Source organism: Hippoglossus stenolepis, chromosome 24 (genome assembly GCF_022539355.2).
Source record: "Hippoglossus stenolepis isolate QCI-W04-F060 chromosome 24, HSTE1.2, whole genome shotgun sequence".
Classification (NCBI taxonomy): Eukaryota; Metazoa; Chordata; class Actinopteri; order Pleuronectiformes; family Pleuronectidae; genus Hippoglossus; species Hippoglossus stenolepis.
In genome coordinates this window covers 1,530,033-1,545,302 of record NC_061506.1, presented here as the reverse complement: position 1 = coordinate 1,545,302, position 15,270 = coordinate 1,530,033, and the positions used below count along the sequence as shown (strand labels likewise).

Below are 15,270 nucleotides of genomic sequence, written 5' to 3'. Positions count from 1 at the left end.
ACATAAGGTGAGTAATGTCCTATGGAGTCGTTTTTACTGACGACGAGTCTCAATCGATGCTTTTCTGGTAATATGACATGGATTTATTCCTCTTAGTGCCGGCTCTTCCTGCTGAGGGCGGAGGAGGGGTCACGGCCTCCTGCTGTTCGCTCCGTATTTTAATATCTTCTAACGATTTCTTGAGGGGTGCAGTTATGCTACCTGGACAAATTACACGGCGTAGAAAAGGAAAAGGACTCGTGGTCATGCGTGCTTGAGCTCACGTTAGAGGGAGAGTCCGTGTTCCTGGAGAGCAAGAAGGCCTTGCTCCGCTCCGGCTCCAGAAGTAAATCCGCCGCAGACAGATCCATGATGCGGGAGTGGAGTTTCTGAAAGGCAAGAGGAAGGACACGCCATCGTGAACATCAGGGATTTCAGGAAATTAAAAACGATCCGGGGTTGGACGCAACAACAAACGAGAGAACGATGCGGAGATATGACGTTAAATTATTTTTGTGGCGTCTCAGAAAACCAAAACACAGCTTTTACACTAAATCCTCTGACTCCTCAAATGTCAAAACATGCATTCAAAATATGAAAATGAATTCTTTACAGAACAATAATCTGACTGCGGAACAAGTGCACGTCAGATTCCCTTCAGCGGCGCCACACAGAGCTCGGGTTCTTGCCTCAAAGTCATTAATGTCATTGGCTGAAAAAAAAAAGAAAAAAGAATGTGAATAGGAAATAATTGCATCAGGGAGTAAGGGATTCCTTTTGATTTTGTTCCTCTAATTCCTACGCTCGTCCGCAGCCTCCTCTGTTATTTAACTCTTCAGGGGGATACAAAACCAAATATATTTCCACGTTTTAATCCCTGAGCTTAATTACACAACGTTCCCTGCGCTCAAATTAACTTAAACTGGAAATATGGTGGAACAAAACACTTGATCGTACGCCGCGTTTCCTGCCGGAGGTAAAATTAATAAATGAATTCTCTCTCAGGGAGCACACACACACATGTATTTGTGTTTTTATAAAAGGCATGACCTTCAGAAAAAGGAAAACCAGCTGCTCGAATCTTTCCATCAGCGTCATAAACATTTTAAAATAAGAACAGGTCGATTTCTGAATGTCTCCGCTTCCTGTAAAACACTCTGCCGTCATTTTCTCTCCTCAACTTTCAAGCGTAACATCCAGGAAAATGTCCGGTGCGAGCTCGTGATGAAGCTTTCAGAGGGACAGCGACTTTCAACCGCCAGCAACTCGGTGACGGCGCCGTGGAAACACATCGATACCGAGCTCAGAGATAAGAGTAAGTATTCTTTACTATTTGAAGTTATAAAACCTTGATCTCTGCAGAACCTCGGTTGATTGAGCGTATTTCTGAATCGTTGTTAAAATCATAAATAGCTGCAACCAAATATTACTTATTATCTTTAAATATGCAGATACGGTGGATTTGTGTGATTTCGGCTGCACTGGTTTGGACTCTAAAGATGCCGCATGGCTTTTTATCCACTTTTAAAAGTCACGAAATTGATGCCGCATCCCTGCACCTCCTCGCCCTCCACTCTGGGAGGGAGTGGCGGAGGTGTCACAGGAGGCTCTGATCTTATCGTGGCGTGCCGGATTTCACCTCCTCAGCAGCCTCATCAACGATTCAGTCAATAGTGTCAGAGGGTCACAGTGGGGGGGGCTGGTCAAAGGAAACGGTAGATGACAAGGGCGGGTGTACGCCGCTTGAACTTTACCAGGTTCAAGGCCGAGATCTAAGTCAAGAATGTTAATCACAAAATCCCCATTAATGCAGAGACGGCTGTAATTTGTCATGCAAATATTGGCCTTTTATTAATTATTAGATAATGTGGTGAATAATGACATTAGTGCAGGACTGTGTCCTTTTCCAGAAGAAGCCGAGGTTTACTGCGTTTGTTCTGTGTCGGTTCTGGCTTGACAGCGCTCGTATTTCAAGATAATGAATATCAGCCCAGAATAGCAGCATCCAAACAAATACATCAGTATTGGCACCTGCTGTCAGAAACCCAGGGGTTGAGGCGTCCTGAGACACACAACACACACATACAGTCTGATCTGTGTGTCTGATTCAACACAACACACAACAAACAGCCACACAAGGGTGACAAATATCTGAAAAATGTTTTCGTGGAAATGAAAGCTTGAATTCTTCGTGATTTTAAACTCTGCAGAAATCTTCAGCTGATGGATTTATTTGGCCGCGTCGAGCGTGTGACTACACAAGCCGCAGTAATGAGGTCACAGGCATTCGTGCCGTGTCCTTGGGGCGCTGAAGTAGCTTCGGAAACGGCGAGCATTTGTCCCGGTAATGGGCCGCTCAATTGCCACTTGCCTGTCATACTTGATAAGCAGCATAAGTGGATGGGACTGTGCACTGGTTATTTCCCCTCGGCTGTCGCGGTGCAAAGAAAACAACCGTCATTTTTTTAAGTCAACGCCAGGTTTTTTGCTGAAAATGAATACGTGGCGTAATTTTTGAAGTCGCTGGAGGTGCGGTCGCCATCACACGCATCACGGTTCCTTATCAGAGGAACTGAAGACGCCCGCGGGGACGAGAGAACGTTTAATTACTGATAAGCAAAGAGGTCCAGAGAAAGATGGGAAACGATACACTTGTGTCTGTGAAAGTAAATCTCTCTGCTGCAGGCGCCGCGAGAGAGAGAAAAGAAGCTAAACTCAAACATATTTTCATCAATAAATCTCAGATATTTACACAAAGAGGTTAAAGGGATATTTTGGGGTGAACACACAATCGTCTCAGCCCTGCGTCCGTTTCTTTTCAGCTGCATTAATTTTTAAAGAAAACTCTCATGGCTGAATTTCAATGCATTACAACTCCATTGTGGTTCTGAGAGGCTGAATTCCCATCTCCAGGGAGACAGCCCCTCTTGGTCCCCGCAGTGGTATCATCAATATCCCTCTTCAGCCCTTTTATATTGCTGTTTCACTTGACGATCTCCCAGTCTGTCCAATAATGGAGCTGGAAGTAGCAGGAGGTGACAGAGAGCTTTACAACACACCCACAGCCATATTATCTCTCCTTCCTCCTTCCTTTCTTTTTTCTCTTTACTCCATTTACTCCATTTCTGGCCCCGAGTTTTTCACTTCTACCTCCTTGTCGTCTCGGCACTCACGGTCCTCTGCTATCTCATCCCTCTCCATTTTCACCGTCCCGTCCTTCCCCCGCTTATCTACCCTTGCTCGCCTCATCTCTTTTCATCCTCATCTCTACAATTTCTCTTTTCTCCTCCACTCGAGAAGGACTGACGGCTCTGTTTCCCTCTCTTTTCTTCGTGGCTGCATGCTCTTTTCATGTTGACAGCGAGGGGGCCCCGCGGCAATTTGCACTATAAATGAAATCCTACTTCCCAAACTGAGCCCACTGGCCTGCGATGCCAGTTGACAATAACCCGGGTTAAACATACAGTGGCAGGTCTGTCGGTTTCATAATTACACTTTCAGCGAATTAAGCTGCTTTTTTCAAAGCTGCACTGAGATCCGCACTGATGTTCCTGGAAATTCTCTGGAGGAGCTGGATGTGAGAAGGCAAATGTCTGACGTGAAACTGGAAGAATTAAATATCTCAGGATGAAAAAGAGGAGCCGGAGAATATAAGTACGGTCGTGATTGTCTGCTTCCAATCGTGAAGGTGAAGAATAATCTCTTCCTGCAGAAAATCTCTCTAGATTTTTAAAAACAAGAACATTTAAACTGCACATACACAACCTCAGCCTGAACCACGAAGCCTGATAAAGCAAGAAACAACTACAAGGGATTCAGGCTTTTAAACGCCTCCTTCTCTCTGCTTCAGAACAGACCAGAGAACAGCTTCTGACGGAGACAAAAAACAAAAGATGGATGTAAAGGAGTGAAACTTTTCTTAAATCAAAGTATTTACAGTCTCATGTGCAGCCTCTGTCTGCGGCGGAGACCCCGGAGCACTTCAAGAGAAAAACAACTTCAAATGCATGAGAACAGGCGCTCGGGCGTGTGTGTGTGCTGCAGGAGCCGCTGCTTCATTTGCAACCCGAGCGAGTGCAGGCGGGGCTGAGTGCGAGCGAGCAGGTTTACGCTGCGGCGTCTGTAGCACCAAGAACAACCATCACTCCTCGGGTCTGTGGAGCTGTTTAGCTCAGTGGCTAATTTATAACTTCTGCATCCAGAGCAGCTCTTTAAAACCCGTGGTTTGGTGGAATAAGACGAGACTGAGCAGCTACGACTGACTGTGGAAATAAATCACAACTTAGCGTGAGTCCGCCTCCACCTACAGTAATTCGATAATCCCCCCCCCCCACACACACTTGCTCCAGTGAATCTCCTTAACGGCCGAGTGGCGGCTCAAGGTGTGAACCTCTGCGTGGGCACTGACCTGGAGGAGCATGTCTGAGGCGGGTTTGATCCGCTGCTGGAACAAAACGCCCAGCGCCCGATTCTGCTGCTCCAGGTCGAAGACTCGGGTCCGAAGCTTCAGACACTCCTCCCTCAGATCCTGGATCAGAAGAACCACAGTCAGTACATCACAATGGAGAATAACTCCAGTACGTCGTGAATCTCACAGAAAAAATGTAAATAAGAGACAAACCTTCTGGGTGAGAAGCGCCTGCACAACTTGATTGGCCACCTTGAGAAGAAGAAGAAGAAGAAGAGTCACATTAATGTAATTGTGATAAAGTCTGGGGCTTGTATGACCCTCACAGGCTCCTGTAGACACACCCAATATACACATAAGGTGAATTATTATGTTCTCACACACTCACACACACACACTTCATGTCTTCTAGTGTCTAACTCACTTCCTAATGGGGGTATCGACAGCGGCAGCTTGATGTAGGAGCAGAGACGTTCCCGGTTTAAGTGATGTTGTGCCGAGGCCTCATTGGTCTCACACTCTCACACTCGGCCACATTTAGACCGCAGCGCCGATGGAGAAGCGTCTCCGATTACCGCCCATTGATTGGCCCATTAACGACGTGTGAAGCCACATCAGCTGCTCTGAGTGCGCTCACTTTCGTTTATGGAACGAGCAGAGATGGGAGTAAACGTGGGGAAACGAGGACCCCGGCGTTAACGAGTTACAGATCTGCCTCTTGTAAAACAAGCGAGCGATCCAACAAAAGCCGACTCTAATGGTCTCGGACAGAGAGTTTGAGTTCTTGCAGTCTTTCATGCGAGTGAGTGCACTAAAAACAAGCTTGCCCACGCACAAATATTTAGACGTGCAGCTGGTCTGACATAAAAAACATAGACATCCCTTCTGTTGCAAAGCAGGCTTTAGGTTTGTGTTGTGTGCAGCGGTTGGAGGGACACACACGGCTCCCATCGTTAAATCTACATCATTAGCAGACCTTCCTTCCACGGAAAACAACCACGAAACGGTTGACAGGTAAACACAGAAGACGGCGAGCGGAGTCGTCTCAGCGAGGGCAGGGAGGCAGGGAGGAGACGGGGGCTGAGCTTACCCCCAGATATGATCCGTGGGGGGATGCAGACTCTAACTCGAACATATATATCACAACGCCATCTCATATCTTTTCACTTATTTCCAATCTTCTTCCCCACCCCTCTTCTCTGTCTCTCCCCTGTTCTCTCCTCACCAATCTTCCCCACCCTGCGGGGCGGGGTCGGTTGGTGCAACTCGTCCCCACTGGACATACTTCTCTCCTTACTTAGTGGCGCTCCCCCCCGCCCTCTCTCCTGGAGCCATCCAGCGAGCAGCGGCGCCGGTTTATTCCTCTCACGAGGCTCCCTGAACAACACTTATCAGGCTCCCATTAATAACCAGAGGGCAGAGGAGTGGCACTGTTATGTAAACCACCGGTTCACACCAGGGTAAGGATGAGCCAGGCTCAAGTAATGGGCCGATTTAAGCATCGAACATCATGTGGTTATGATGGTGGTGCAGAAAAGTATCAGAGGGGAGTGGAGCTCTGCTTTTATGATATGAGCAGTAGGTGATTTGTGTATTTTTACCAGGGAGGATGGTCCTTATGTTGCAGACTGCTTACTTACTTACAGACTCCTGATTTGTGCATTACAGTTTTAAAAAGGATGAAAAATTAAAGTTTTATACATAATCCAGGCTTCAGGAACATGAGGTTATTGCCTAATTTAGCGCAACTGAAACAAATCTCTTTATTAAAGTGAGATATGAGAGATTTTAGTGCCTCAGAAATATGACACAGTGTTTTTCTAGGTTAATTGTTAATATCAGCGGTTCACCTCCACCTTTCTCAAGTAAATTGTCCACCTGTGGGAGACAGGAAGTGCAGAGCAGGACCTCATTAAACCTGAATGTTCATTCTGTTCACGTGGAGTCAGGACACATCGACACACACTGGTGCTCTTCTCAAGGTGAGTAAAACATCTGCCGGGTCACGCAGCCTCCGTGAGTGCAGCGTGGGTTCAGACAAACAAGACAAACAACACTCACCTCATCCAGACAGCGCTCGTACTGCTCCCTCTGGCTTTCGTTCTCCGAGGCCAGCGTCGAGTTCTGCTCCTGCAAACAACACACGGAGGCGTTCGGTGTCAGCGCGGCACAAACCTCACAGGGACTTTGGTTACATTTGACACAACGAAAACAACGGCGGCGGAGACAGAGGCAGCAATCAAGAGGAGCCGCGGCAACGAGGAGGCCTGCTCCACGAAAGGTCAGATGTCAGCGCTGAGCCAGGAGGGCCAATAAAAAATTTACAAAGAACCACAGAGGGAAAGGTCAAGGGGATGGAAGTTATGATGGTGAACTTTGGGCGGGCAGCGGGCCATTTGGAGTTCGGACCTAATAAGAATATCTTCTCCACTTGCCAAGCTGGCGAGGCGGCGCCCTATTGATCTCTAGGAGTTTCCAATTTGTCAGCGGCGGGCAGCGTATTAGGAGCTGTCAGCCGGCCTTGTTTCCATCGGCCTCTGCCCTTTAGTAGAAACTACCAGACCCTTGATGAAAACGTGGGAACCATAATTACAATCCAAAACATCCAATTACCACAGAGACGGAGACTAATTAAAACTCGGAGGCCCTGGAACATGGACGTAATGGGATTAAACTCCACTGGTGTTTCTCACGTGTCGGTTTGTGCATGAAATTTCGACTTTTAAGCGATAAAAGCAACTTTTCGCATTTAAAATAATCCCTGAAATTGATTTTTTCTTTCTTGCCTAGCAGAAGATAAACCTATTTTCTACCTCAGACACAATACAAAGTGTTTTCTTCACTCTGTCGCTACATGATGCAACACAAGTGGTGTTTTGTCGGCTCAACCCTGACATGAATCTTCCTGCAGCTTTTATTGTTCAGTGACACACGAGTCTTTAAACGCTGAGACGTCGTTCTGACGGGTCGAGGAAATCAGTTGAGTAGTATTTGAATAATTACATGTGTACATCTACTACATTCCTCCTGCAACAAGTGCAAACCTTTAATTTGCTTTTGCATGAATCGGCCTGCAGGGTTTTCCATCCCAGTTAATGAACAGCACCAGCGGCGCCGGGTAGCGCTCACTTAGTGTCAGTGGACGCCGTGCGCGGAGCGAGGCGATGATGTACGGCTCCTGCTCCGTCCCCACGGAGGTGCATCCATCACGCCGCGCAGGCAGATAGGTTTTGATAAAGCCATTTAAAAAACGTTATGTTTAGGTAATGTGCTTCATCACATCGATTAGCCGGACTCACTGCCAGTCTGCGGCGATAACTTAGAGCCGAGCAGCAACACGCAATTATCTGGCACTTTGCTCTAATTAGGGAGAGTTTTCTATCGGGGAGGATTTAGTGTAACGTTGGAGGAAGAAACAGAAAAACAACGTGAAGACTTAATTTGTTCTGTAAATGAGTTTACCATTAAACTCCGTGTGCTTTCAGGGACTTTAGTTTCTTGTTAGAGGACGTCAGACACTGGCTTTGGTTTTACCTCCACAGTGGAAGGTCATGTTTTCACCCCTGGTCTGGTTAACACAAATCACTGGATAACACAAAAACTACTGGACTGATCACAGGTCTTTGTGCAGCAGCGGTGGCTTTAGGGTCTTTAAGAAAGAATTTGTAAATAATTAGTCTCATTTGTTGTTTTGTGTGTCCACTTCCAGCTCGTACTGTGTGTGTCGAATGCCTTGAACCACAACACCATCATCCAGGAGCCACGTGGGGCCACTCAGGAATGATCAGGTCAGACTTGGGGCTTAATTTAATTAAGTCTGAGTCTTTTAATTGCTGAAGAGATCCGAGAGGATGCGAGTCCAGTGGCACGAGGAAAAAAAACACAATCAGCGTGGACGACTGAGGCTTTTGCTGCTGCTCGCGGCTCATGGCGGAGTTCAGCTTCGATTCCCGAGCGTGGAGGAAAATAAAGCAGAGCTGGAGTTCAGCCCGAGGGCCTCGCGGCGGCTCTCGTAGGATGAGTCTGCCCTGCGAACGATGAAAGCTGCAGAATATGATCAGCCGTCACGCTTTCAGACACAACCAGGCCCGGACTCTGACAACTGTCAGACAGGCCGGCCACAGAGGATCGCCAGGGGTGGCTGCAGAGTGAGGAGGCGAAGCGGAGTGGAGGAGTGAACCAGGCCGGGAGAAGGTAGGTGGAGATTAAGGGAACAAAGAGAAAGAAGGTAGAAGGGAACCATGAAAGGTTTGTTGGTGAAGTCGTTACCTCCAGGGCCTTGAGACGCTCCAGAAGGAGCTTGGTTTTGTCTTTGTCCTCTTCTGCTTGGCTGGCTTCAGGATCGGCATCCGGCAGCAGCCTGAGGTCCGGCTCGGCTTGAGGCGCCGGCGGGGATCCGTTCTCTCCGGGGCCGTCGTGCTGCTTCTGCACTTCCTCCGAGAGTTTATCCTGAAGCACAGACAACGACGCAAGGTTAGAGGGAAGGAAACGGAGAAGAAGGAGGATAGGGGGAATTTGGCAAAGTAAAAACCTGAGCAGATGGGAGGAAGGCGTTCAAAAGAGGGGGACGACAACATGAAAAAGGAGCGAGGAGGCAGGAATCGGAGGGAGAGACGTGGGGAGAGGATCAGATGGGCAGATGGGACAACAAGGAGGCAGCTTCAGCGACAGAGCTCCAAAACATCCCCTAATCCCTAATCATGTTTCACTTGTTTTCCAAAGAGTGGCAGTGACCTTGAGGGCGCTCATCTCGTCTGGATGCTCGGCTCTGCCCTCGCCGGGTTTCTCTCGCTCTCTGCCAGATTTCTATTCCTCTCTTTCTCTTTCGGCTGTCTGATCATTTTCTGCCGGTAATAATTAGCTACTAATCAGGCGTGTTCTGGCGAGCACCAAACGGAAGAAAGAAAAACACGACGAGTTCCCCGTCACACTCTAGAGATTTATTTCATCTTTTTCCAAGGACTCTTTGGATCTGACTGCTTTCACTGAGCATCGGGTCACGGCAACGTTCAAGCTAAATAAACACAATTAGAGGTGAAATAAATAGTTCATTGATTTATAATTTGATTGTTTTGTTGTTGGAAGTTGAAAAGCATTCAATTGGGGAATTTCTAGACGTCAGCTGGGGTTCTGGGAAACTACGACGAGCGTTCTTCGTTGTTTTCTGCATCGATATTTAAAATAAAGCAGCAGCTGCGTTCAGCTACAAGTCACAAGTCAAATAATTGTTCAGGAAAAGCTTAATTTGAGGTCTGAGGGGGTAAAACTATCCAGTAGAATTAAAAATTAATGAAGAATTAACTGTAAATACAGATGGGAAACATGACAGCTCTTTAAAAGTGAAGCTGGAACATCTGGTTCGCCCCCTGCTGGCTAAAAAACAAAGTTCACGTAATACTTTCAGATTTAGTTTGTCTAACACTTTTTGGGAAGTTTCTCATAGTTTGTGGCCAAAAGGAAACTAAAGAAAAGTCAGAGAAGCTCTAAACTTGAGCAGCAGAACCTTGTTGTTCTTCCTCCTGACCTCTCGATGGAGTCGTGACCTCTCGACTTCATCCTGCGACCTGCTCGGCGAGTTCCTCCCTTCCGGTCGGGAGGACTGAACAATTAATCATAAAGTAACTGAGAGATTAACTGATGATGAGAGAAGCCATTAGTCGCAGCCCTAAATGGATCAGCTGCAGGTTTTAATGAAAACAAGGACAATATCAGATTAATCCTGACGACGGTGATTCCTCATCCTCTTAGATGTCCATTAAATTTCAAGTAGAGAAATATTAAAACCTGATTGTACTCGATAGTGGGAGTGAGATATATCTCTGTGTTTTCTCCCTGATCCGATCTCCTCTGAACATATACAAGGTTTTTCAGTCTTGTTTGAGGCGACGCTTTCCAGTCACGGTTCTAAGTTTGCTTTTGTTTGGACTGTGAAGTCTGCGGTTAGCTCGGAGAGGCGGCTCATCAGATGGCGTAATTATCTCCACAGAGAGAGAGAGCGGGGTGGGAGGGAGGGAGGCGTTTGGCGGGGGTGGAGGGGAACCTCGCTCCTCACGCTGCCCTTTCAAGTTATTGAGTTTGTCTGCTGAATACACAGAATACAGCTGCAGCAAGAGCACATCGCTGCCGAGGAGCGGACGCTGCTCGGTTATACAGCAACTGGGAATAACATAACAAGCCTGCAGGTTTATTCTCCTGGACAGTGTGTGAATACAGCTCAGTACAGAGTGTTCCTCGGAGTTTAGCTGCTGTGTGCTCTTTTCAAATGTCGGTGGACTTTATTCTTATCATGGCTTGTCGTCAAATTAGCTTCCACTCAATATTATTAATAAATAACAAGGGCTGATTGAGTGAAAAGGACCTTTGACTTCCAATCAAGACATTTGGCCGTGAACCGATTCTCAAGCTAATAGAAAATCTACTTAACTTTCAGTTAATCATAGAATGAATTGCACCACCTTAACACAACTGTTTTTAATGTTGGATTGAGGTGAGTATCTTCTACTTCAATGTGTAATTACTGTTATATTTTTATAGTTTGATCTGTTTTCTGTTATCGTGTCAAGTGTCTATGAGGATTATTATTATTATTATTATTACACCTTGCTGATCCATATGTGGACGAGCACAGCGCTAAAATCAACAGTCAGTTATTAACTGAGTGGACGAAAAGTAAATTAATAAACTCAATCTAATTTAATCAACCTTCTCCTCTCCCAGCAACGAGACAAACAGCCACAGTGACGGCGACATCAATTTCATTTCAATTTCAATTTAACTTTGGTTTTAATAACAATAATTGAATATATTATGTAATAATAATTACGTATTAATTTGGTCCTGGACCCCTGAACTCTGGACGTGACGAGATTAAAAAAGAAAAATGAATTAAAGTATTTGTGGTAAACCCAGGTTCACAGAGCTGGAGAATATATTTAATGAACCCGGCTCATTAAGGATGTGTCTTCACATCATTTGCATTCGAACGCACTGTATTCATTTCACATATGTTTCATAAGAGTCGTATCTTCACGATAAAGCTGTCGCACCTCAGGACAGCGTTTCTACCGCAGCTGCTACTCCCATGTTCCTCGTCCACTGGAAAGTGCTCGTTTCTTTCTTACTGCCCACTTTTATTTGCTCTCATCATTCAAAGATTTTCTCTACATCTGTTTCTGTCTTTAAATCACGGCTGACGAACGAATGTACAGCCGCTGGTTTTTATTGCACACGTTCTGTCCTCGTCGTGCCCTTTTCTCCTGCTCCCTGGAGACACGGCTGCTCGGTGAAGACAATAACGTGGTCGCTGTCGCTGTCATGTGCAAAACAAACGCCTCGTGTTTACCCCTTAATAAATATTTGCAGATGTATTATCATGACGGCTGCAAATAAAAGGTTGGAAGCCGGAGAAGTTGTGCTGGTGTAGCTGCAGTCCGGAGGCAACAGCATTTCACCGAGTAAACACGTTAAGATCCAAATCGTGAAGAGCGACCCCGAAGACGACCCCGCGCTTCAGAAATAAACAGAATTACTTATTCTCTCTGCCTCTCCGAGAAATCCCAGCGGCTATTTCTCTTATGTAACAAGGTCGACGGCGACCGCCTTCACCTTGACTCAGTCTGGATTCACCCAACACTCAGAGTCAGATACCTGGAAAACCAGTAAATAAACACACAACATGTCTAATGTGTGCGATCAGTGAATCCACAGGTTCCTTTAGCTCCTGTTTCTTTTCTCATCTTCTTTTGCTTTCCGACCAATTAAATAACTCGTGGATTTTTGTGTGAACTATATGCTTCCAACTTTCTTTGGGTATTTTACCTTATAGGCCTTCATGATGTCCACTGTGTCCACAGCAGTCTGCTCCAGGACGCCCTGATTCTGCAGCAGCGTCCGCACCGTCTCTTCCATCCTGCACACACACACAACACGTCCCCACGTTAAAACAAACATGTTGACACTTCTCAGATTTCGGTGTTAAACACTCATCGCTGTGGTAAACACACGTCTTTGATTTGGGCCGCGTCAGGGCTCGTTGCTCTGCGGCTACATGCTCCTCATATTAACTAGATGGTACAGTCGGCCACCTGTCGTCATGTCTCCTCGCTCTGCTTCGTATGATGCTCTCACACGTCCTCGGATAATAAAGTGAAAAGCTGTGGATTCTCCTGAATTAACAGAGCATTGTTTCTTCAGAGACAGGGCAGCAGTTTGAGCAGGGATTAGTTTTCTCCTGTAGAAACAGTCAGAGTGATCCTGACCTCAGAGTTACAGAGGTTTAAAATGTGTGAAACGACGTGAGCGGCTTCCGAACGACGAGCGGACTCACTGGTGCTGTGATGGGATCTGTTTTTCTGGCGGTTTCACTATTTTATGTGATGTTTGTTGTTGGAAATGGATCGTTGCGTCCTTCACATGTCATTTTCTGTTTCACACTTTGCGTAATAGCATAAACGACCCCACGGCATAAATGTAAAGAGAATGGGACTGAACCGGCGCCGGGGACGAAAGAGGGATGAGTGGTGTTTTCTGTTTGGGGACTGAATCCTAACTTCTGCTCCAGTTACTAACTTATTGTGTATGATTTCGTAGGCGGTTGTCTGTGCACGGCCGCATGCGTGTCTGCTGATGGTTTGAATTAAGTGCAATCACGGGCAGCAAACACAGAGCGAGTGACCTTGGCCTTCGAGACCCGGTCTGCTCGAAAAACAATCTGCGCTCCTGTTTTGTGCTGCAAACGCTGCAAGCTGCATGCAAAGCAGGTGCCAGGGAGCGCATGTGGAAAATGCCTCGGCCTATTTCCATCTGAATAAGAGCCGCACGCCATCTTTATCCTTCCAGCTACAAGACGAACTCTGACCCGACATGTATTCACTTTGCGATTCTGTAAAAAAAAATGGAGCAGCACAGCAGCAGATAAGCTACGTGAGCTGATCTCGGACCAGGCCGGGATCATGGAAATGGAAATGATGAGAGATATGTGACATTCAGGAGGAAGTCAGCGGTGGGGGGGGGGGGGGGAGACAGACCACAGCCACGTGGGAATAATCTGAAGTTCACGACATTTTCTGCTTCTTATTCTACTTTTGTAGATTCTCAGCGAAGTTAAACCAAACCCAGGACAGACTCCGAGTGAGTCACTCAGTCTGCTGCAAATCATTTGTGTTAACAAGGACCATCACCTCTTTGTCTCGCCAGTCTGCAACCATGACTCATGTGTTTGTCAGTGTGTTTGTCTGTGTGCGACACAGTGTGCGACTTGTCCAGCCTATAAAACGTGCATGAATCATTGATAAATAGAGTTTAGCCAACGCCTACAGGTTCTTTACACATTTACAGACAAAAACATTCGTGCATATGTGTGAACCAGAGACTGTAAATACAGATGGATGCCACGACAGCTCCTCCATGTTAGCAGTTATCTCAAAGATGGTGTCTGTCATGTATCAGTTTGTTCCCTCTACATATAACTGTGGCCAGCAGCCAGATAGCTTAGCTTAGCATAAAGACTGGGAACAAGGGGAAACAACTAGCCTGGCTCTGTCCAAAGGTCAAAATAAATGTTGTATATAATAATTTATATGTTACGTAGATTCTGGATCAAACTGCACCGCCTGTAGTTTATTCCTATATGCATATGTTTTATCCAGACTTTGTTCTACAATAACTTTCCTGTTGCGTCTCCCGTGATCGGCCCTGGCAGCGGGTGAGAGCGAGCGCAGGCAGGCAGGACGGCGCTCCACCATCTGTCCCGGCTGAGCCATAAAGCCGCCTGTTAATCAGGCCGCTCGCTGCTGAGTGAGCAGTCGCAGAGCGGAGCTGGTGGCAGATTGCTCCAGTTCCTGCTTTAAATGCTGCCCTTAATCAGCACTTCCTATAGAGCAGGGAGGACGTGACATGATGGCTTTGGAGTCCGGAGACGCCGACACCGGGGTCAAGGTCCGGACGACAGACGTGATCAGCATGAAGAGTTGTTCAGGGCCTGAGGGGGGTTGTGTCTCATATCACAGATATCTTTATATTTAAAAAAAAAGGATTTTGAAAGGATTTCCCCGATCCTCAAAGACTCCTCTGCCAATCTGGATCAAAAGTTTTTCGGTCCGCTGCACAATAATAAAGATTTTAAAAGTGTTTCTTAAGTTGTGAATGTGTTTCTTGATCCGCAGCAGAAGGAAACTGGAGGTAAACTATCTCCTTTCAGCTCTCAGGGAAAACAGTGTGAAATGAACGTAAAGCTGGTGTTTGGTGGATTTGGTCAGTGACAGATGTAATGTGAGGTTGATGCAGGATAAATATGCGAATGTGTTTTAAAAAATTACGCCTGAAATGAGAAATGTGGGAAATCATTAGGCGAGCAACAGATGGAGTCAGAATTATCATGACGCTCGTACCTGAAGCCAAATCACCGAAGCGGTGAATGTAAAATGAAACAAATGATACCGGCGTTTGTTTTCCTAGCTGGTGCGGTCGCACACAAGTTCCAGACAAACTTCCCAGCATGCTCGCTGCGTCTGGTGAGACCTCCGTGACCTTGACATTATTAAGTGGCAGGTTGGTAAGAGGCACTTTGATGCCTGTTTCCTCCTCGTGTGGCGGCGGGAGTACAGACGGAGGGAGGAGGAGGAGGAGGAGCAGGGGTCTGGGTGCAGCTCCTGTTTTCAGAGGGTGTGTGTAGCGTTCGCTCGCACCTGAATGAGACTCTTTGTGTTGATGAACGGGAGCAGACGGGTCTGCAGCTGCATCGCTCTCCGTGTTTCCTGTCGGACGCTCGACCTGACGACACTGAGAGACTTTGAAGTTTCAGCGGCGGCGATATTTAACGTGGACAGAAAGAGTCTCACTCCATAAACTGTGAGGACGTTTTAGAATCACTTAATATTTAGTGA

The 15,270-nt window shown here is 46.6% G+C and overlaps 1 protein-coding gene across 10 annotated transcripts in view; it reads right to left on the bottom strand.

Moving 5' to 3' along the window:
* LOC118103438 (nck-associated protein 5) overlaps positions 1 to 15,270 on the bottom strand; it is a 106,183-nt gene that overhangs the window by 17,194 nt on the left and 73,719 nt on the right. For all 10 annotated transcript variants that reach the window (XM_035150392.2, XM_035150393.2, XM_035150395.2 and 7 more), the window contains 6 exons: positions 12,206 to 12,296; positions 8,657 to 8,836; positions 6,449 to 6,517; positions 4,601 to 4,639; positions 4,388 to 4,507; positions 264 to 368 (listed from right to left, as the gene is read on the bottom strand). In XM_035150392.2, coding sequence (XP_035006283.2) covers positions 264 to 368; positions 4,388 to 4,507; positions 4,601 to 4,639; positions 6,449 to 6,517; positions 8,657 to 8,836; positions 12,206 to 12,296 — 604 coding nt within the window. The remainder of the gene's footprint in view (positions 1 to 263; positions 369 to 4,387; positions 4,508 to 4,600; positions 4,640 to 6,448; positions 6,518 to 8,656; positions 8,837 to 12,205; positions 12,297 to 15,270) is intronic.